Source organism: Cherax quadricarinatus, chromosome 24 (assembly GCF_038502225.1).
Source record: "Cherax quadricarinatus isolate ZL_2023a chromosome 24, ASM3850222v1, whole genome shotgun sequence".
Classification (NCBI taxonomy): domain Eukaryota; kingdom Metazoa; phylum Arthropoda; class Malacostraca; order Decapoda; family Parastacidae; genus Cherax; species Cherax quadricarinatus.
In genome coordinates, this window is record NC_091315.1 from 15,459,810 (window position 1) to 15,482,088 (window position 22,279).

General features: G+C 41.2%; 1 protein-coding gene across 1 annotated transcript in view; it reads right to left on the reverse strand.

Annotated features, from left to right (window-relative positions):
• Nucleotides 1–20,186: 20,186 nt before the first annotated feature.
• Nucleotides 20,187–22,279, reverse strand: part of LOC128704694 (uncharacterized) — a 37,344-nt gene continuing 35,251 nt past the window's right edge. Inside the window, exon 5 of the mRNA XM_070088209.1 lies at nt 20,187–20,712. Within this exon, the coding sequence (XP_069944310.1) occupies nt 20,605–20,712 (108 nt within the window). The 3' untranslated portion in view covers nt 20,187–20,604. The remainder of the gene's footprint in view (nt 20,713–22,279) is intronic.

Consider the following 22,279-nt stretch of genomic DNA (forward strand, 5'->3'; position numbering starts at 1 on the left):
TACCTAACACACAACACTATCTTCCCGGTACCTAACACACAACACTATCTTCCCAGTACCTAACACACAACACTATCTTCCCAGTACCTAACACACAACACTATCTTCCTGGTACCTAACACACAACACTATCTTCCCAGTACCTAACACACAACACTATCTTCCCGGTACCTAACACACAACACTATCTTCCCGGTACCTAACACACAACATTATCTTCCCAGTACCTAACACACAACACTATCTTCCTGGTACCTAACACACAACACTATCTTCCCAGTACCTAACACACAACACTATCTTCCCAGTACCTAACACACAACACTATCTTCCCAGTACCTAACACACAACACTATCTTCCCAGTACCTAACACACAACACTATCTTCCCAGTACCTAACACACAACACTATCTTCCCGGTACCTAAAACAACACTATCTTCCCAGTACCTAACACACAACACTATCTTCCCAGTACCTAACACACAACACTATCTTCCCTGTACCTAACACACAACACTGTCTTCCCAGTACCTAACACACAACACTATCTTCCCAGTACCTAACACACAACACTATCTTCCCAGTACCTAACACACAACACTATCTTCCCGGTACCTAACACAACACTATCTTCCCAGTACCTAACACACAACACTATCTTCCCAGTACCTAACACACAACACTATCTTCCCAGTACCTAACACACAACACTATCTTCCCAGTACCTAACACACAACACCTAACATTATCTTACATGTACAGACTCGACACATAAGAATCATGTTATGTATTTTGATTGTACTATATAATGCACTATACTTAACCCTTAAATGGTCCAAACGTAGATCTACGTTTTTTGAACATTTGAAAGTATGTAAAAAAACGTAGATCTTCTTTTTCTTTTTTTTACATTTGAAAATGTGTAAAAAAAACTTTGATCTACATTTTTTTTTGTTATATTTGAATTATTATTATTATTATAATCAAAAAGAAGCGCTAAGCCACAAGGACTATACAGCGCTGCAGGGCAGGAAGGAAGCGAGGGCATCAGGTGGCAAAAGGGAGATGGATGAGCAACAGGTTACGGATAACAGCGGGGCAGTGGATGGTGAAAGGGTAAAGGGCAGCAAGAGACTGAACCAGAAAGGGCTGAGGGGAGTGCGAAAAGTATCATCAGAGTTTGTGGAGTAAATCAGTCGTTGTCAAGAAGTCAATGAGAGAGTCAGGATTAAAGGAGGGTCCATCAGCAAGAAGGGAAGGTAAAGAGAGAGTAGGAGAACGAAGACGACGTTGGAGGTAAATTCTGCGTGCTCGTTGATAGAGAGGGCAGTCTAACAGAATGTGGCTAATCGATACTGGAACTTGACACTGCTCAAAGAGAGGAACAGGGTGCCTCTCCATGAGATACCCATGAGTAAGACGAGTGTGGCCAATGCGAAGGCGGGAGAGAGTGGTCTCCCAACCTCGGCACTGATGACAAGAAGACGGCCAGTAACCTATGCTCGGTTTAATAGAATGAAGTTTGTTACCGAGCAGAGTTGACCAACGTTGTTGCCAACGGGTGCGAAGGTGGGTAGCTATTGCAGCAAAATAGTCCAGAAATGGAACACCTCGATAGGAAATTGGTAGGTCATATACTGCTGACCGCGCAGCAGTGTCTGCCTGTTCATTGCCCTGTACGTCGACATGACCAGGGACCCAACAAAAAACAATATCTTTATGTTTGGTAGAGATACGGCGTAGCCAAAGTTGGATACGGAGAACTAGGGGATGAGATGTATCAAATTTTCGTATAGCCTGTAGAGCACTAAGGGAGTCTGAGACTACTACAAATGATGACACAGGCATAGATGCGATACGAATAAGTGCTGCAAGAATGGCATACAGTTCAGCAGTAAAAATGCTAGCTGAAGATAGTAAATGCCCTCGTACGACGCTGTCCGGAAACACTGCTGCGAATCCGACGCCGTCTGAAGACTTAGAGCCATCTGTGTACACAGCGGTGGCATGAGAATGAGAGTGGAAGTGATCAAGAAAAAGAGAGCGGGAAGCCACCGTAGGCAGTTGAGCTTTCGAGCAAGGGAGTGAGAAAGAACAGACCCGAACAGCTGGAACTTCCCAGGGGGGTAGGGAAAAGTGAGACGCTACATGAACATATAAAGGTGGTAACTGAAGGGAAGACAAGAGTGAAAGTAGGCGAAGAGAAAAGGGACGGAGCAAACAGGGGCGGCGAACGAATAAAGAATGTCTACTAATATCGGTGACCATTCTATAAATGGAAGGATTGTGTAGATCGTGAGAGCGTACATAGTAACGAAGGCAATGGGCATCACGGCGATCAGACAAGGATGGAACATTTGCTTCTGTATAGAGGCTCTCAACAGGGGAAGAGCGAAAAGCACCAAGGCACAAACGTAAGCCTTGGTGATGGATAGAGTTAAGGCTAGAGAGAGTAGCAGGAGAGGCCGCGGAATAAATCTGGTCACCATAATCGAGTTTCGATAAAACGAGGGCTGAATGTAGGCGAAGCAGAGTTCGACGATCAGCTCCCCAGGAAAGATGAGCAAGGGTTTTAAGAAGGTTTAGCCGGCTGTGACAAGTTGCCTTCAGAGAGGTAATGTGAGGTTTCCAGGTTAACCGACGGTCAAAGAGAAGGCCTAGAAACCTGACTGTATCACGTTCGGGGATACGGGAGCCATAGAGATACAAAGGATGATCGGAGATAACAGAGCGTCTAGTGAAAGTAATTTGGTGAGTTTTGGTACTTGAAAATTTAAACCCATGTGTGGTGGCCCAAGTGGAAACACGGTCGACCGCATGCTGGAGAGAAACTGCAATAAGGTGACAGTCAGCGCCTGCACAAGCAATAGCGAAGTCATCAACATAGAGTGATGACCAAATATTGGGTGGAAGAACAGAGGCCAAATCATTTATAGCAAGGAGAAAAAGTGTTGTGCTTAGAACACATCCCTGAGGGACACCTTCAGCTTGGACGAAGTCCGGGGAAAGAACATTATTGACTCGAACACGGAAATGTCTGTCAGTTAAAAAGTTCTTAAGGAAGGATGGTAGATTGCCTCGGAGGCCTAAGGAATGGGCCTGGGCCAAAATATTATACCTCCAAGTTGTGTCATATGCCTTCTCAAGGTCAAAAAATATGGCAATAACTGAGTGATTATTCGCAAAGGCATTACGAACATACGTATCCAAGCGTAGTAAGGGGTCTATGGTAGAACGACCCTTACGAAAGCCATATTGACTAGCGGAGAGACTGTTGTGAGTCTCTAAATACCACATTAAACGTCGATTTACGAGGCGTTCCATCACTTTGCAAACTGCACTTGTAATAACGATGGGGCGATAGTGGGAGGCATCATGTCCTGTAGTACCCGGTTTGCGGAAAGGGAGAACAATGGCAGATTTCCACAGCTGGGGAAGAACTCCTTGTGCCCAAATAAGATTGAAGAGGTGTAAGAGGACTACAAGGGCTGACCGATGTAAATGTTGTAACATACGAATATGAATGTCATCAGGCCCAGCTGCCGATGATCGGCAGGCTGAGAGCGTTGCCTCCAGTTCTTGAAGTGTAAAAGGCACATTATACTGTTCTTCTCCGAGAGAAGAAAAGTCCAAGGGTACTAACTCTCTGGCAGACTTTGAGGAAAGAAACGAGGGGCATAGATGGAGCCCTCGGGAAATACGGACCAGATGTGTGCGAAGTTCAATGGCAACGTCGAGAGGGTTTGCTATATCAACACCAGTGACCCGTAGAACAGGAGCCGGGTCAGGAGAGTATTTACCACTCAATTTCCTCACTTTTTTCCAGACTGCACTCATAGAAGAAGCAGAGGTGATGGTGGAAACATAGTCTCGCCAACAAGTGCGTTTAGCTTCATGGATGACACGGCGAGCGATCGCACGCTTCTGCTTAAAATCAACAAGTCTCTCAGCGGTTCTATTGTACCGGTACCTGCCCCATGCAGCACGTTTCAAACGTACTGCACGAGCACAAGCAGGAGACCACCAAGGCACGCACTTCTGAGAATGCCTGCCTGAGGTTTGGGGTATAGAATGAGAAGCTGCGGTATAAACTGATGTCGAGAAGATGTGTAGGAGCTCATCAATGGAGGATGAAGAAGGAACCTCACTAAAAGCAGTGAGGTGTGAGTAAAGATCCCAATTTGCCCGATCAAATTGCCAGCGAGGGCTACGGGAAGGTGGTGAATAGGAAGGAGAAGTAAGAATGATCGGAAAATGATCGCTGTCATGTAAGTCTGGTAGAACAGACCAGGTGAAGTCTAGTGCAGTGGAGGAAGAGCAGACTGATAGATCGATGCAAGAGAGAGTATGAGTACGAGGATCAAAATGGGTGGGAGTACCCGTATTTAAAACATGGAGGGGGTGAGAGGCAAGAAAAGCCTCCAACTGAATGCCACGTGAGTCACAATGAGACCCCCCCCAGAGGAAATGGTGGGCATTAAAATCACCAAGTAACAGAAGTGGTGGTGGTAAGGATGAAACAAGAAAGGCAAAGTCTGGGATAGAAAATGCTCGAGAAGGAGAGAGATATAAAGAACATATTGTAAACCACTTATTCAAGTGGATACGGGCTGCAGTGTAATGCAGCGAGGTATGGACAAATAGTTGACAGTACGGAATATCATTGCGTAGAAGAAGGGCACTTTCATTAAAGGTCCCATCTGAGAAAGGATCCGAAGAATACAATAAATTATAGCCTGAGATAGGTTGGAAAACAGCCGAGTGTACTTTTGGTTCTTGTAAGCAAGCACCAACAGGGGAAAACCTGGAAAGCAACATCTGAAGCTCACCCCGATTACCCGAGGCCGCGGATATTCCACTGTAAATAGGCCATGATTGGCGATGAAGAAAATATCAGGAATCTGTAGGTAAAGGCACCTACGGACTAGAGGGGTTAGAAAAGTCAATGTGTGGTGGCATTGGAAGATGTTCAAGTAGCGAAGGAACGGAGCGTTGCGAAGAATGGGGTTGTGAAGATGGAGGAGAGGGAAGAGAAGGAACAGGAAGTGAATCAGTGTCCATTGAAGGTTTAGTCTCTGCAATATATTCTGAAATGGCTTCAAGTGTTTCTGAATTCAAAGATGTATGGGAAACCATATTGGAGATAGGAGGAGGAGGGTGAGTAAAGATTGGGACAGTAATGGACTGTACCAAAGTAGAGGGGGAGGGAAAAGTGTAAGGGACTGGAGATGAAGTGTGGGGGGGGACAGAAGAGGTAGAAACCTGGGAGGTGACAGAAGAGGGAGAAACTTGGGAGGGGACGGGGGTGGAAGGCATAGTACGAGGAGGAGGGTGAATCTCCACACTTGTAATAGAGCCAGAGAGAGGGGAAGAACTAGGTACAGAGACTGGAAAGGTAACGTGTGGAGGTGGAAGAAGGGAAGGAAGGGGCAAAGAAGATTTGAGCAATGTGGATTTTTTGGACTTCTGAGTAGAGGGGCGATTGGTATTAGGTGTCGTACGAGGTCTTGTCGATACTGGGGCTTGTGAGGAAGGACGCGAAGATGTGAGAACAGACTGAGTTGTAGTCGGGACGTCAGAGCCAAGGACAGCAAAAGGATTAGATGCCGTAATGGCTATGGGAGGGGTAACAACAGAGGAGGCTGCAGAAGATGGGACCCCAGAAGTGGGGGGATGTTTGGAAACACGAGAATAAGAAACACGGGGTAGTCTCCCTTGGAGGCGGAGATGAGTAACTGCCATAGCATAAGGGAGACCTTCTGCCTCTTTGAGGCAACGGATTTCACGTTCATTTAAGTAGACCTGGCAACGGTGGGAGTACGAAGGGTGAGCTTCATTACAATTAAGGCAAGATGGAGGTTGACTGCAAGATGTATTAGAATGGTTGTCGGCACCACAGACTGGGCATTCGGCCATAGATCTGCAATATTTCGCTGGGTGACCAAAACGCCAGCAATTTCTACATTGTTGCGGTGTAGGTATCACCTTTCGAACTTGTAACCGATGTCCCGCGACATATACAGAGGACGGGAGTTCTCGGCTGTCAAAAGTTAAACGAGCCACATTGCAAGGGTAACGTCTCCGCCCCCGGGCAGGAAGGACATAAGTGTCTACTTTGAGGATTGGGAGATCCTGGAGTTCCAGCTGTTCAAAAATGTCATTGCCACATGACTGGAAATTCTGTTGGACTATGGTATGGGGCAGAATGACAGTACCACTACAAGAATTGAGAGAAAGATGTTTTTCAATAGTGATAGGAGTAGTATCGATATTCGAAAGGAGAGAAAGATCATGAGCTTGGGTAGCATTCTGGACAGTGACGATGCGCGTACCGCTCTTGAGAGCGTGAAATGAAATATCTCTGCCAACATGACGCAAGAGCGCTTTGGCAATACTATGGTCAGAAAGGTAGGCAGAAGAAGAAGTTGGTCTTAAAGTAAAGAATTTAGTCCATTGTGTGGTCCGAAACTGAGCGTGGAGAGGGAGTGCTTGACGTGTCGGTCGTTTCCGAGTAGAATGGGAAGGTAACGACGGAGCATCATCAGGAGATTGACGTTGGCGTTTAGGAGTAGGACCGGAGTTGGTCCGGCATGAAATGGGTGGGCGATTCGAAAATTGCCGTACCGTAGAGGGAGAAGCCGGAAGCATAGTCAAAGGAGAGCGGAGTTCAGACAAATCGAAGGAGTCAGTCGAAGCCCCGGTACCTGAAGCGGGTGAGGAAACAGCACCAGCAAGAGGTACAGGGGCATCAGGAGTGTCCGAAGAGTGGTCTAAACACAAGGCAGGGTCAGAATGGGGTGCGGTATCAAGAAGGGGCCCGGGGGTAGTGGTTTCATGGACTAGGGCTGCCATGGTTAGGTTACTCCTTTGCTTTTTGTTTTTAAGAAAAAAAAAAGAAAGAAGAAAAGAAAATAAAAACAAAAAAAAGAATAAAAAAAGGGGGGAGCGGGGAGGAATAGTTCCCAGGAGGAATGAAAGGGCCGGAAATCTCCCTCCGCGCCCAAGAGGACTCGACACCGCTAGTAGCGCAGATGCAGCATGGAACCCGTGCCATACCCTACCCTTCATGCCAGTAAACCAGCAATCCGGGATAGCAACCTCACATCTGCCGAGCTACCTCGGTGGACAAAAGAGAGGGCGGCCGGATATCCGCCACAAAGCATACCTCCTTCAGCCACCACCCCCGGAATCTGAAAGGTGGCTTCCAGAGATACACCCGTCGCCCAAAAGACACCCAAAGCTACTCCGGGATACCGGAGAGGGATCGGGACATCCCTAGGCAATCCAGATTCCACGGCAAACTACGCCACCGCCAAGAAACCTCAACGGAATGGGATCGACCCCGGTGTCCTTTCCCCTACCTAGGAACTAGCGCGCCTGTGGGAGAAATCACGAAGGCTAAAAAGAGGAAGGGCAAAAGGGAGGGGTGAGGAGGAGGAGGAGGAATGGAAAAAGGGGAGGATGGGGAGGATGGGATAGGGGAGGGGAGAATGGGGGGTAATTAGGTTCGGTCTGAGGAAGAAGACCGACAGGGCTAATTCCTCAGACCAAGAGCCTCTTCACCACGCCAAGGAGCCCCCCTTGAAGAGGTGTTATATTTGAAAATATGTAAAAAAACGTGGATCTACTTTTGTAGCAATACGAATTTGAACGTCGATCTGTTTGGACAGTTTATGGGTTAAGATATAAAAAAAGTATAGAAACTTAAACATAAATATAAAGCATTTTGTTTTCTCAAAAAAAACTGCTTTTGGTAAATTTCATAATTTATTTTATATCATATGTGTATTAGCTTTCGCAAAATTAACTCTATTTCAGATTGTTATTATTGTTTGCAGGCATTTATATGCTGCATACATTTATACACTGCATTTATTTTACATTTTAGACTGCTATTATCATTTTGCAGGTTAAATATCATTTATATACTGTTCCATACAATGAAGAATTAGGTAGGTTTGATTACTGTTAGAATCATAACTCAGTGCTAACTCCACTACATTCTGATATTTTTAATATGTCAAAAGGCATACATATCATTAATTCTATTTTTAAAGGCTCAATCTTGTTTCAAGAAAGAGTATACTTTATTATACAGAGGTCTCTGCCTATCTTAAGTACGCTCAACGAGACAAAATCCTATTTTGAGATCAGCTCTTTAACCCTTAAACTGTCCAAATGAAGATCTATGTTTGTACGCGTAGCACTCCAAATGTAGATCTATGTTCGATTTTACATTGTTTCTTATATAAAAAAACAGTAGATCTACGTTCGGAGCGCTACGCGTACAAACGTAAATCTATGTTTGGACAGTTTAAGGGTTAATCACTGGTTGCAAGGTTGCTAAGAAATAAAATTATGATAATCACTGCTAATGTTAGCTTGTATAAGTTAGCTTGTATGAGTTGAACCCATGGTGACCCAGTTCTAAAACTGGCAAGCCTGAGTGCTGTCTGCTGTGCCATGCTGGTTGAAGATTCTTCTACTAAGCATATTAAAGCCTGCATAGTACAGGTGTCAGTGCACCGGCCAGCATAGTACAGGTGTCAGTGCACCAGCCAGCATAGCAGAGGTGTCAGTGCACCAGCCAGCATAGTACAGGTGCCAGTGCACCAGCCAGCATAGTACAGGTGTCAGTGCACCAGCCAGCATAGTACAGGTGTCAGTGTACCTGCCAGTCAGTTTCACAACTGATTCACCTTGGATTCAAATGTCACCTGTTCCGTGAGTTGTCTGATATCATGTTAACACTTTTGCTGACTGTCCTGTAGAACTACGACTTTGAGGTCACTGTTGGTGCTGTAGTACTACACCATGAGCCAAGCTCACTCACATAAGCTTTAAGCAATAAATCTGGGTCTAGATCTGAGAGAATGGGTCTATGTGATAAGTGTCAACCATGTAAAACAAATCCTTCAGTACGCAGTGCATAATGAGAAAAAAAACTGCGACCGTGTTTTTGGATTAAAACAGCAACTTTGCGGTACATTTTTGTATATTTTTTTATTGTTGTATTCCCCTTTTCTTAGTCTCATTTGATAGAATGGAAGATATATTACAGAAATAGAGATGATTTTGACTGGTTTTAAGCTGAAAAATAGCTTGAAATTAAGTTCAAATTAGTGGAAATGTTCAATTTTTGCTGATGTTTAAGAGTAAACAAATCACGTCACCCATCTAACACATGTCAACTGGTGGGTCTAATATGTGTTCACAAATGTGCTGATATTATAATACAATTATTCCAATATTACATTACAGTAAATTTCTATTTTTTTTGTGTGAATAAAAAATCAAAATGGAATTCATGTGTAAAGCTGGAAACTAATGAACAGCGGAAATGTTATTTAAGTGCCAGGAATGCCTGCATTGTTTATTTTAAACTTTATTTTGAAACTGGAATATTTTGAAATACAGTGGACCCCCGGTTTACGATCAGCTCCCAATGCGACCAATTATGTAAGTGCGTTTGTACGTGTATGTTTGGGGGTCTGAAATGGACTAATCTAATTTACAATATTCCTTATGGGAACAAATTCGTTCAGTAATGGCACCTGAACATAGTTCTGGAATGAAATAATATCGTAAACTGGGGGTCCACTGTACATGTGAAATTTGCCAAATTACCATTTTCTGATCACTTTATTGGGTAAATGAAATATATAGTTGATTGGGCAATTTCTTGTGCTCAATCGGTAGAAGGAAAGCACCGAATAAGTAAACAAATAATTATCGTAACTAAATCCTGGTACTGAAAATTATAAAAAGTTACAAGTTACGGACTTGCTGTCTTCATGCTCGGTGTGATCTTAAGTTACATCAAAATTTAAATTTTTTTTATTTCTTTGCAAGGTTAACAATGTGTGGTTTACATATTACAAAATATGAAGTACAAAGAAAGCCCTTAGCATGCTTAGGCATTTTGAGCAGACTACTCAAAGTACAGTGGACCCCCGGTTAACGAACTTTTTTCATTCCAGTAGTATGTTCAGGTGCCAGTACTGACCGAATTTTTTCCCATAAGAAATATTGTGAAGTAGATTAGTCCATTTCAGACCCCCAAACATGCACGTACAAACGCACTTACATAAATACACTTACATAATTGGTCGCATTTGGAGGTGATCGTTAAGCGGGGGTCCACTGTATAATTGATTTTTGCAACTTCGGAAAGTCAAAATATCGTACCCTGAACCATTTTAAGTCAAGGAGTACCTGTACCAATATTATCATTAATCTTTCTTTCTTTCAACACACTGGCCATATCCCACCAAGGCGGGGCGGCCCAAAAAGAAAAAAAAAGTTTCTCTTTTAAATTTAGTAATTTATATGGGAGAAGGGGTTATTATCATAAGTTTTTTTTTTTTTTTATCACACTGGCCGATTCCCACCAAGGCAGGGTGGCCCGAAAAAGAAAAACTTTCACCATCATTCACTCCATCACTGTCTTGCCAGAAGGGTGCTTTACACTACAGTTTTTAAACTGCAACATTAACACCCCTCCTTCAGAGTGCAGGCACTGTACTTCCCATCTCCAGGACTCAAGTCCGGCCTGCCGGTTTCCCTGAATCCCTTCATAAATGTTACTTTGCTCACACTCCAACAGCACGTCAAGTATTAAAAACCATTTGTCTCCATTCACTCCTATCAAACACGCTCACGCATGCCTGCTGGAAGTCCAAGCCCCTCGCACACAAAACCTCCTTTACCCCCTCCCTCCAACCCTTCCTAGGCCGACCCCTACCCCGCCTTCCTTCCACTACAGACTGATACACTCTTGAAGTTATTCTGTTTCGCTCCATTCTCTCTACATGTCCGAACCACCTCAACAACCCTTCCTCAGCCCTCTGGACAACAGTTTTGGTAATCCCGCACCTCCTCCTAACTTCCAAACTACGAATTCTCTGCATTATATTCACACCACACATTGCCCTCAGACATGACATCTCCACTGCCTCCAGCCTTCTCCTCGCTGCAACATTCATCACCCATGCTTCACACCCATATAAGAGCGTTGGTAAAACTATACTCTCATACATTCCCCTCTTTGCCTCCAAGGACAAAGTTCTCTGTCTCCACAGACTCCTAAGTGCACCACTCACTCTTTTTCCCTCATCAATTCTATGATTCACCTCATCTTTCATAGACCCATCCGCTGACACGTCCACTCCCAAATATCTGAATACGTTCACCTCCTCCATACTCTCTCCCTCCAATCTGATATTCAATCTTTCATCACCTAATCTTTTTGTTATCCTCATAACCTTACTCTTTCCTGTATTCACCTTTAATTTTCTTCTTTTGCACACCCTACCAAATTCATCCACCAATCTCTGCAGCTTCTCTTCAGAATCTCCCAAGAGCACAGTGTCATCAGCAAAGAGCAGCTGTGACAACTCCCACCCTGTGTGTGATTCTTTATCTTTTAACTCCACGCCTCTTGCCAAGACCCTCGCATTTACTTCTCTTACAACCCCATCTATAAATATATTAAACAACCACGGTGACATCACACATCCTTGTCTAAGGCCTACTTTTACTGGGAAAAAATTTCCCTCTTTTCTACATACTCTAACTTGAGCCTCACTATCCTCGTAAAAACTCTTCACTGCTTTCAGTAACCTACCTCCTACACCATACACTTGCAACATCTGCCACATTGCCCCCCTATCCACCCTGTCATACGCCTTTTCCAAATCCATAAATGCCACAAAGACCTCTTTAGCCTTATCTAAATACTGTTCACTTATATGTTTCACTGTAAACACCTGGTCCACACACCCCCTACCTTTCCTAAAGCCTCCTTGTTCATCTGCTATCCTATTCTCCGTCTTACTCTTAATTCTTTCAATTATAACTCTACCATACACTTTACCAGGTACACTCAACAGACTTATCCCCCTATAATTTTTGCACTCTCTTTTATCCCCTTTGCCTTTATACAAAGGAACTATGCATGCTCTCTGCCAATCCCTAGGTACCTTACCCTCTTCCATACATTTATTAAATAATTGCATCAACCACTCCAAAACTATATCCCCACCTGCTTTTAACATTTCTATCTTTATCCCATCAATCCCGGCTGCCTTACCCCCTTTCATTTTACCTACTGCCTCACGAACTTCCCCCACACTCACAACTGGCTCTTCCTCACTCCTACAAGATGTTATTCCTCCTTGCCCTATACACGAAATCACAGCTTCCCTATCTTCATCAACATTTAACAATTCCTCAAAATATTCCCTCCATCTTCCCAATACCTCTAACTCTCCATTTAATAACTCTCCTCTCCTATTTTTAACTGACAAATCCATTTGTTCTCTAGGCTTCCTTAACTTGTTAATCTCACTCCAAGTATTATCATAATTTAATATAAGGAAGATTTCACACTTCAAAATATATAGTACCTTTGATACCTCTGATGAATTGTGGTGCTTGCCTGGTCAGCCAGGCTGTTACTACTATTAGCCTGTTGACCCACATATCCATCACAGCCTGGTTGATCTTTCACTTGGTGAAGATACTTGTCCAGTTTCCCCTAAAAAAAACTTCTACACTTATTCCAGCAGTGTTTCTGAAATCTTCTGGTAAGATGTTGAATAATCTGGGACTATGAATGTTGATATAGTGTTCTCTATTTTGCCCACCACACCCCTGCTTTTCACTGGGTTTATTTTACACTTCCTCCCATATCTCTCACTCCCATACGTTGTTATGGCAGAGTTAAGATATAACTAATATGTACTGCTGGAATTTTTAACTGCATGATAAAATCCTGTATTCCACTAAATTCTGAATATGTATCCATCATGGAGCTGACAACTTATATTATAGATAATACAGAACAGTTAAAACAATCATACAATTTGTATTGTTAATACAGTGGACCCCCGGTTAACGATTTTAATCCGTGCAAGAGGGCTCATCGTTATGCGAAATAATCGTTATGCGAATTAATTTTCCCCATAAGAAATAATGGAAATAAAATTAATCCGTGCAAGACGCCCAAAAGTATGAAAAAAAATTTTTTTTACCACATGAAATGTTAATTTTAATACACACAAACTGAAAAAGGCATGCACAATTACATGACACTTACTTTTATTGAAGATCTGGTGATGATTGATGGGATGGGAGGAGGGGAGAGCATTATCTTCTTACTGTTTAGAAGGGGAATCCCCTTCCATTAGGACTTGAGGTAGCAAGTCCTTTTCTGGGGTTACTTCCCTTCTTCTTTTAATGCCACTAGGACCAGCTTCAGAGTCACTGGACCTCTGTCGCACAACAAATCTGTCCATAGAGCTCTGTACCTCCCGTTTCTTCAAGACTTTCCTAAAATGGGCCATAACATTGTCATTGAAATAGTCACAAGCACGGCTTGCAACAGCTGTGTCAGGGTGATTTTCATCTATAAAGGTTTGCAGTTCAAACCACTCTGCACACATTTCCTTAATCTTTGAAGTAGGCACAATGGATTCCACAACTGGCATAGGCTTCTCAGGGTTAGCCCCAAACCCTTCAAAATCTTTCTTAATTTCCATACTAATTCTCACCCTTTTTACCACAGGGTTGGCACTAGAAGCTTTCTTGGGGCCCATGGTCACTTATTTTCCAGAAACACCACCGAAAACACTGTAATAATACGAAATATTCCGAGTGTATGCTTGGATGTTACCGCGGAGGCTGGCTGGTAAACAATGGGACGGCCGGCACATGTGAGGGCACATTGGACGCGTCTCGGACGAAAATCGGTATGCGGGTTTTTAATCGGTATGCGGGGCAAAAATTTTGCGATAAAAGTAATCGTTATGCGGAAAAATCGCTATGCGATGCCATCGTTATGCGGGGGTCCACTGTACAAGGAAAATAATACATTACCATATAAAGAATTTAGATCTTTTTAAATTTTTTAAAGAGCAAAATGAAAAAAAATTGTAAACAAACACTATATTTGCTATGTTGTATTTTCTCGATTTTCTTCGTAATGAAGAAATTCACGTACAATACATGAATTTTTAAAATTTATTTAAATTAGTAATTAATATATGAGAGCATAGTAACCTTAGTTACTAATAACAGTAGTAATAGTAGTAGTAGCGATAGTAATAGTGGTAGCAATAATAGTAGTAGCAGTAATAGTAATAATAGCAGTAAAGCAGTAATAATAGTAGTAGCAGTAATAGTAGTAATAGTAGTAGTAGCAGTAATAGTATTAGTAGCAGTAATAGTAGTAGTAATAGCAGTAGTAATAGCAGTAGTAGATATTTTTTTTACTATATCATACAGTTGTCAACAAGGTGCACCAAGGAAACACATTAACCATCATTCAGTGAACAACTATCTTGTCAGAAGTGTATGAGTATCACAATTCTAATAACCCTCCAAACTGCAACATTTCCTCACCATCCTTCTTACCAATTCTTTGTACAGGAAGACACTGTGTATACAGCACCTCTTTTTGTGTTCAATGTTTTCATTGACTTTCAAATAAGTCATTGTTCATTATGTGGAAAAAGACACTTACATACAGTTCAGGACATTTATTAAAGGAAACGTTTCGCCACGAGTGGCTTCTTCAGTCCTAATACAGAGAAAACTAAGAAAACATGCATATATAGTGGCAGGAGTCAGGTAGTCGTGTGGGTAGAGGTGGTAGTGGCAGCGACGGCGGCAGCAGCAGCAGCAGAACTAATGGTGAGACGGATGGCTACAGAGAGACCTGCTGACATCATGTAACAGCAGTTTCCAGAATGGGTAATATTCAGTTGATTCTGGAAACTGCTGTTACATGATGTCAGCAAGTCCCTCTGTAGCCATCCGTCTCACCACCTTAGTTCCACTATTACTACTACCACCTCTACCCACGCGACTCCTGCCACTACATACACACGTTTACTTAAGTTTTCTCTTTATTAGGACTAGAGAAGTTACTCGTGGTGAAACATTTCCTTTAATAAATGTCCTGAACTGTACATAAGTGTCTTTTTCCACATCTTGTCGGTATCACCATACCATTTCCTCATTGTTGATCATGTTCAGTATTTTTAACGCTTTTCCGCCCTTTCCACACAGTGGTTGCAAAATGGAAGGGTGACCGGCGCCATATTTTAGGGTAAATATTGTATGTACTGTGCATTTATTTCACTTTATCTATTTTTTCTTATACCTAGCTGTACTGAGCGCACTTAATATATGACAGTGTAAATACATTATCAGGTGTTTTAGACAGTATAGTATATCTTTATTTCGGCAAGTACATGTACAAGGTACACAGGCCTAACCTGTTATGCTGAGCATGTCCCACAAATTAGGTAAATTTTGTCCTAAGATGCAACCCACACAAGTCCACTTACACCCAGGATGCAACCCACACCAGTCCACTAACACCCAGGATGTGACCCACACCAGTCCACTTACACCCAGGATGCAACCCACACCAGTCCACTAACACCCAGGATGCAACCCACACCAGTCCACTAACACCCAGGTACCAAATTTACTGATGGGTGAACATAAACAGCAGGTGTCTTATGGAAACCACATCCAGCACCATCAAAGATGTGACCAGGCAAAAAGATAATTTAAAACACCATGACAATACTGAAGTCAAAATCTATGTAGCAGTTGTGACCAGAAATATGATGAGACTTCCTGTAGATTGTAGATAGGACTGAAAGTACACCAGTGTGGCTGCAGGACTCAACATGGATAACACCTGTGATTCATAGGGGCCAGATTGTACACCTGATGAGTGGAAAACTGTAGATGAGTGGAAACTGTACAAATCCAAACACAAGGTCAAACAGAATCAAGGAGCTTTTAATTTAGCCAGACTTATAGCACAACTCATCTTACATAAACAGGTCACTGGAAGGATGGGTAGGCCTGTGCAGTGCTCGTATCTCAAACTTAACCCCACACAGTGATCTTACTGACCCAGTCTCTCACCTGACTGCAATTCTGCAGTTGTGTCTTTCAACACTTGTTAGCTTTGCACCATTTTTCTATTACTATAGTACTTTTCTTACTGTCAACACAACAGCCGTCTCCCACCTTCAAAGATTTCCTTTTTATATTTAGAAATTTGTACAAGAGAAGGGATTACTAGCCCTTTGCTCCTGGCAATTATTATTATTATTATTATTCTCATAGCAGATCATTTTATAAAGCAACTTAGCATAGTCAGTTTTATATAAGTATGAATAAAATGAAACCAAAATTTTGGAGCTCTGAAAGAAAATTAATACTAAGCATCATAAAACAGGAAAGCATAAAGTTATGTGGGAAATCAGGTTCTGTGCCGCAAAATATTTTCCCTCTGACCTGCATCAAGAGGAGAGGCAGAGCGCCTCCCTCCCGCACTGTCATTCTTGCCCCAGTCACTTTCTGGGAGCATCATATACCTCACTCACTCTATGTTCATCAAATACAATTTGGATAGTTTCATCGCTCCATCTCATCTCTGGATATTAACTCGTAAACGGTCCAAACGTATATACAGTGGACCCCCGGTTAACGATATTTTTTCACTCCAGAAGTATGTTCAGGTGCCAGTACTGACCGAATTTGTTCCCATAAGGAATATTGTGAAGTAGATTAGTCCATTTCAGACCCCCAAACATACACGTACAAACGCACTTACATAAATACACTTACATAATTGGTCACATTCGGAGGTAATCGTTATGCGGGGGTCCACTGTATACGTTTTTTCAACATTTGAAAGTATGTAAAAAAAGTAGATCTTCTTTTTGTTTTTTTACAATTGAAAATGTGTAAAAAACTTTGATCTAATTTTTTTTTTATATATATTTGAAAATATTTAAAAAAAACGTAGATCTACTTTTGTAGCACTACACACGTGAACATAGATCTGCTTGGACCGTTTACGGGTTAACCGTGGCACCCAAAGTAACACTGTAAGCTTCTGATTTAATGTACTTATAGGGAAGGGGCAGGTGACTGGTAGTGGCAATTATGGTGGATAGACAAGATTGTTGTGGTAGTAGGTTGGTAGACAGCAACCACCCAGGGAGGTACTACTGTCCTGTGGTAGTAGGTTGGTAGACAACAACCACCCAGGGAGGTACTACCGTCCTGCCAAGTGAGTGTAAAACGAAAGCCTGTAATTGTTTTACATGAAGGTAGGATTGCTGGTGTCTTTTGTCTGTCTCATAAATATGCAAGATTACAGGTAAGTCTTGCTACTTCTACTTACACTTAGGTCACACTAAACATACATGTACAAGCATATATATACACACCCCTCTGGGTTTTCTTCTATTTTCTTTCTAATTCTTGTTCTTGTTTATTTCCTCTTATCTCCATGGGGAAGTGGAACAGAATTCTTCCTCTGTAAGCCATGCGTGTTGTAAGAGGCGACTAAAATGCCGGGAGCAAGGGGCTAGTAACCCCTTCTCCTGTATATATTACTAAATTTAAAAGGAGAAACTTCAGTTTTTTCTTTTGGGCCTCCCCACCTCAGTGGGATACGGCTGGTACGTTGAAAGAAGAAGAAGACAAGATTGTTTTGCCACAGTTGTGACAATAACGGGTAATTCTGAAACCAACAGACTGTCTTCTGTTTCTGAATAAAATGACCCTGCAGACTTTGTTTTATACTTTCAAAATCTGTTAGATTGATGATTTCTTTGGAAAGTGATGCTGGACATACCATGAAAAAGGATTATGAATCTGACAGTATCCATGGAAGTGGAAATTTTTGTGTTATGGTGTGGTGCATATATGATGCAGAATGCCTTAACTTTTAGTCTGAGAGAATCTGCCATCTGTAAAATTCAAGACGTAAAGTAAAAGGACACAAGTGCAACTAATGTGACATTTTATTGTGTCACAATAAAATGTCACATTAGTTGCACTTGTGTCCTTTTACTTTACTTATTGTCGGTAATTCTACCAACATTATTACAAAATTCAAGACAATGAGAAAAACTAAGAGCTTCTGCAATTATTAGTGAAGATTATGACCTAGTGAAAAGAATGTCAGAAGCCAAGATGACTGAATAAGACTGTTGACTGTGTGGACTGAAGAGAATATAAGTAAGCCTCCATTCAGTGTTTAAATAATACAACATATAATCTGATCTTGAGTCCTGGAGATGGGAAGTACAGTGCCTGCACTCTGAAGGAGGGGTGTTAATGTTGCAGTTTTATAACTGTAGTGTAAAGCACCCTTCTGGCAAGACAGTGATGGAGTGAATGATGGTGAAAGTTTTTCTTTTATGGGCCACCCTGCCTTGGTGGGAAACGGCCAATTTGTTTGTAAAAAAAAATCTGATCCTACTATTACAACTGTGAGAAGGAAAGGAAGCCTTGTCAACAGTGTCATGTTTAGTGCTGGGTGCTTTGCAGGCTTTAAAAAGCAAACTGACATCATGACAAATTTTAGTGACAAGACATATAGGAGCGAGTGGAGGTAAATGATTTTTGACTTGATGTGCTCTTGAAGTATGAGCGAAGTAACATTTATGAAGGGATTCAGGGAAACTGGTTGGCTGGACTAGAGTCTTGGAGGCGGGAAGTACAGTGCCAACACTCTGAAGGAGGAGTGGAGATATGTTGCAGTTTTTGAACTGTAGTACTGGCATGCCTCTGGCAAGACAGTGATAGAGTGAGTGATAATGAAAGTGTTTCTTCTTTACAGGTCACCCTGCCTTGGGGAAAATATTCTGCTGAATTTGCACAAATTATTTCTGAGAATATCTTGACCAGGACTCAAGAAATCGTAATGACACGATTGCAAATAACGCGACGGGCTGGAGTTTTGAGACTCTATGACCGCGGGTTCAATCCCGGCCGGGGGTATGGTTTTTTCTTGACCAGGAGTTTAACATCGATGAGACAAGTGGCGACACAATTACAGAGAAACTTGATCAAAACGTTTTCCATGTGGACAGTTTTCCCCAGTCGTGAAGCTTGTACACAGGCAAAAACACCTCAATATAAGTTATTTTACAGCTTGTTGACTTGTGCCATTTATCTTGTGACAAGACAGAACTACCTTGACAGTGTATACTGTCAAGAACTAACATTAACAATAAAACAAACATTAAAAATCTGCAACTGGTTTTAAGAAAGGTCAGGATTGCTTTGCCTTGTTTCTAGGGGCACATACAACAGGTGATTTAAACCACAAATGTATACTATTATCTTGATTTATTATTCAAAGAATTCCCAGTGCTTTACAAGGTCAAGACAAAACTTGTTTTTGTTATTTAAAGATCTAACAAGAAAGCAATGCAAATAAAAGACAAAGAGGAAGGAGAACCATGACGTAAAGAGTAAACAAGGTAACAGATCAATAATCAATTCCATGATATTGGTCAGGTTGGTGACTTCTTTACTTACAAAGATTGACAAACTTAGGAGCACTGTTCTGCAGCAGAGTCTGTGGTACTAGGGTAAAACAGACCAGAGCTTCAGTACGAAATACTTGAGCACTCCAGTAAAACTATGACCTGTACATCCACACTAACACAAGAACACAGTCATCTACCTCAGCCCACCATTCATCAACGTACCAGACTGGGGAAGCCACCTGTTTGCAAAATATTTCTTCAATAAAAATTCCCAAATGCTGCAAAAGTGTTTAATTCTTCAACTAAAATATGAGGTAGAATAAACTCTAATAATTTTTTACCTAATAAAAAACTACAGCACTGTGTCTGACAAGTCTGGTGGTGTCTGGAAAATTATCCTATTTTCCACCACATTCTTCACTCCACATAACGGTAATTTTGATAAAATGCTAATTTTCAGAAACGCATCTTACATGTTATGAGAGAGGTTACTGTATATTCCAGAACAAGCTCTAAACCCAGGCAGGGGCTTAAACTTCTAGCAAGCATGTGTAAGCGTTAGATTGGAGTGACCGAGGACTAAGTGATTTGATGTGCTGTTGGAGTGTAGGCAAGATGACAATTTTGGAGGTGAAAAGTACAGTACCTGCACTCTGTAGGAGTGGGTCTTTGGGTTATTTAAACTGTGATGTCTGTACTACTGGCAAGATAGCTATTGAATGAATGATGGTGAATGCATTTCCTTTTTGGTTCTCCTGACGTTGGTGAGAGAAAGTTGACGTGTTAAAAAAGTAATCACCTATATACAGATACTTATAATTTTTTCCTCAACAATACTCAGGTCTCACTAAAAAAACACTTTACTAATCTTTTTTGGAAATCCCCCAATGCTTTATTTAGATTTAATATTCGAGTCAATTGGTAAATAATACTCTACTATGATACATTTATACAAATATACATATTTGTACTCTCAATGATATGCATTTAGGCACATTATAAAATAAAACAAATATGAATAGATTCCAAAGTTATAACAATCTATCCAAAGTTATAACAATCTATCCAAAGTTATAACAATCTATCCAAAGTTATAACAATCTATCCAAAGTTATAACAATCTATCCAAAGTTATAACAATCTATCCAAAGCAAAGAATAAATGTAGCTACAGTTTGTTTTCTATGTTATATTTCTATAAACAAAAAGTAGACAGTCAACTCAGGCAAGATAGACAACAAGTAATTACCTACAATGTTTTGTAAACAATAATAAAAGGTAGACTTAAGAGTCAGGCAGCATAGAAGAGCAAGATGGCAGACACTGGAAGTGTCGGCCATCTGTACTAACAACAAGAGAGCCTTTATCTCGCCAGGTTTTCTCATTAGCTCCCTGAAGAAGAGAATCTCATGTCAGTTAATGCTTATTTATTATCAACATCAAAAATCACATTAAATATCTTCAATAATTTATGTCAAACAAGCAAAAAAAAAAAGATATATATAAAATAAGACAAAACTGCCAATAGGCGTAGTATTTGGAGGGCATTTATAAGAGATACCGCTAACTTTACTCACCTTTAAATATTTAAGTACTGCTGGAATATCTTCACACTATTATGAAACAAAATAATTTTTATACATTTAACCAATGTAATATGTCAACAGATTACTAACTGAGGAACAAACAGGCACAATACTGTGACTGGAACAATACACAAATAATCTGCACATACGAGAAACTTATGAAAACATTTCGGTTAACTTGTACCATTTACAAAGTCAAACAGTGTGACTTTGTAAATGGTACAAGTGGGACCAAAACATTGTCATTAGCTTCTCTCTCCTATGTGTGGGTCATATTTGTATTACTTACTAAAATTTTATCAGAAGATACAGTATTTTTTATTTTACAATTATTTGACAATAATTCCTCTTACACTCAGAAGCACACATGCAAGGCAGGAATGCAGTCATGTGTAATAATAATGGTACAATTACCGACAAACAGAATTCTTAGTTCACAAGCCATGCGTGTCACAAGAGGCGACTAACATGCCGGAAGCAAGGGCCTAGTAACCCCTTCTCTTGTACACATTACTAAAGTTAAAAAGAGAAACTTTTGTTTTTCTTTTTGGGTCACCCCGCCTCTGTGGGATACGGCAGGTTTGTTGAAAGATGATGATGATGTTAGGTAAGAGGATACGTGCAATAAATGTGATGCATTTTTGTGGCAACGTTTTGCTCTCCAGGAGCTTTGTCAAGCCAGAAACGGCTTAACAAAGCTCCTGGAGAGTGAAACGTTGCCACAATAAACAGTCACATTAGCTGCACTTGTGTCCTTTTACCTAACATAAATACAGTCACCTCCCTTATAAAATGAAATTTTTGTTAATGTGATTGAAAAAGTACATCTGAAATGGAACAGTGCATAGAGAGGCCATCACAATGCTTTCTATTCAATTTTTGATGCATTTTTCAATTACATTTATGAAAGATTTGCACTATATAGAGGAGCTAAATGAGATGTCTGTACCCCAAACTAATGTTCTAATGACCTAACTGCAGCACTGTCATTCTGAAATTATCTACTGAACTTCTCTAATAGACTTATTAAAGCAATATAGCATTACCTAATAGAATACTCAATTCTATTATATTCAATGTAACTCATCTAATGACCATATGAACTGTTATTGCCTCATTAATCTAAAGTTAATTTTAACTTGACTCACGAAATCGTAATGACACGATTGCAAACAAACCATACCCCGGCCGGGATTGAACCCGCGGTCAAGAGTCTCAAAACTCCAGCCCGTCTCGTTAGCTAACGCGATGGGCTGGAGTTTTGAGACGCTTGACCGCGGGTTCAATCCCGGCCGGGGTATGGTTAATTTTAAGTTTGCCCGAAATGCTCTGCATACAAAGGGGCTTTTGGCATGTACACCCAATTATTATAT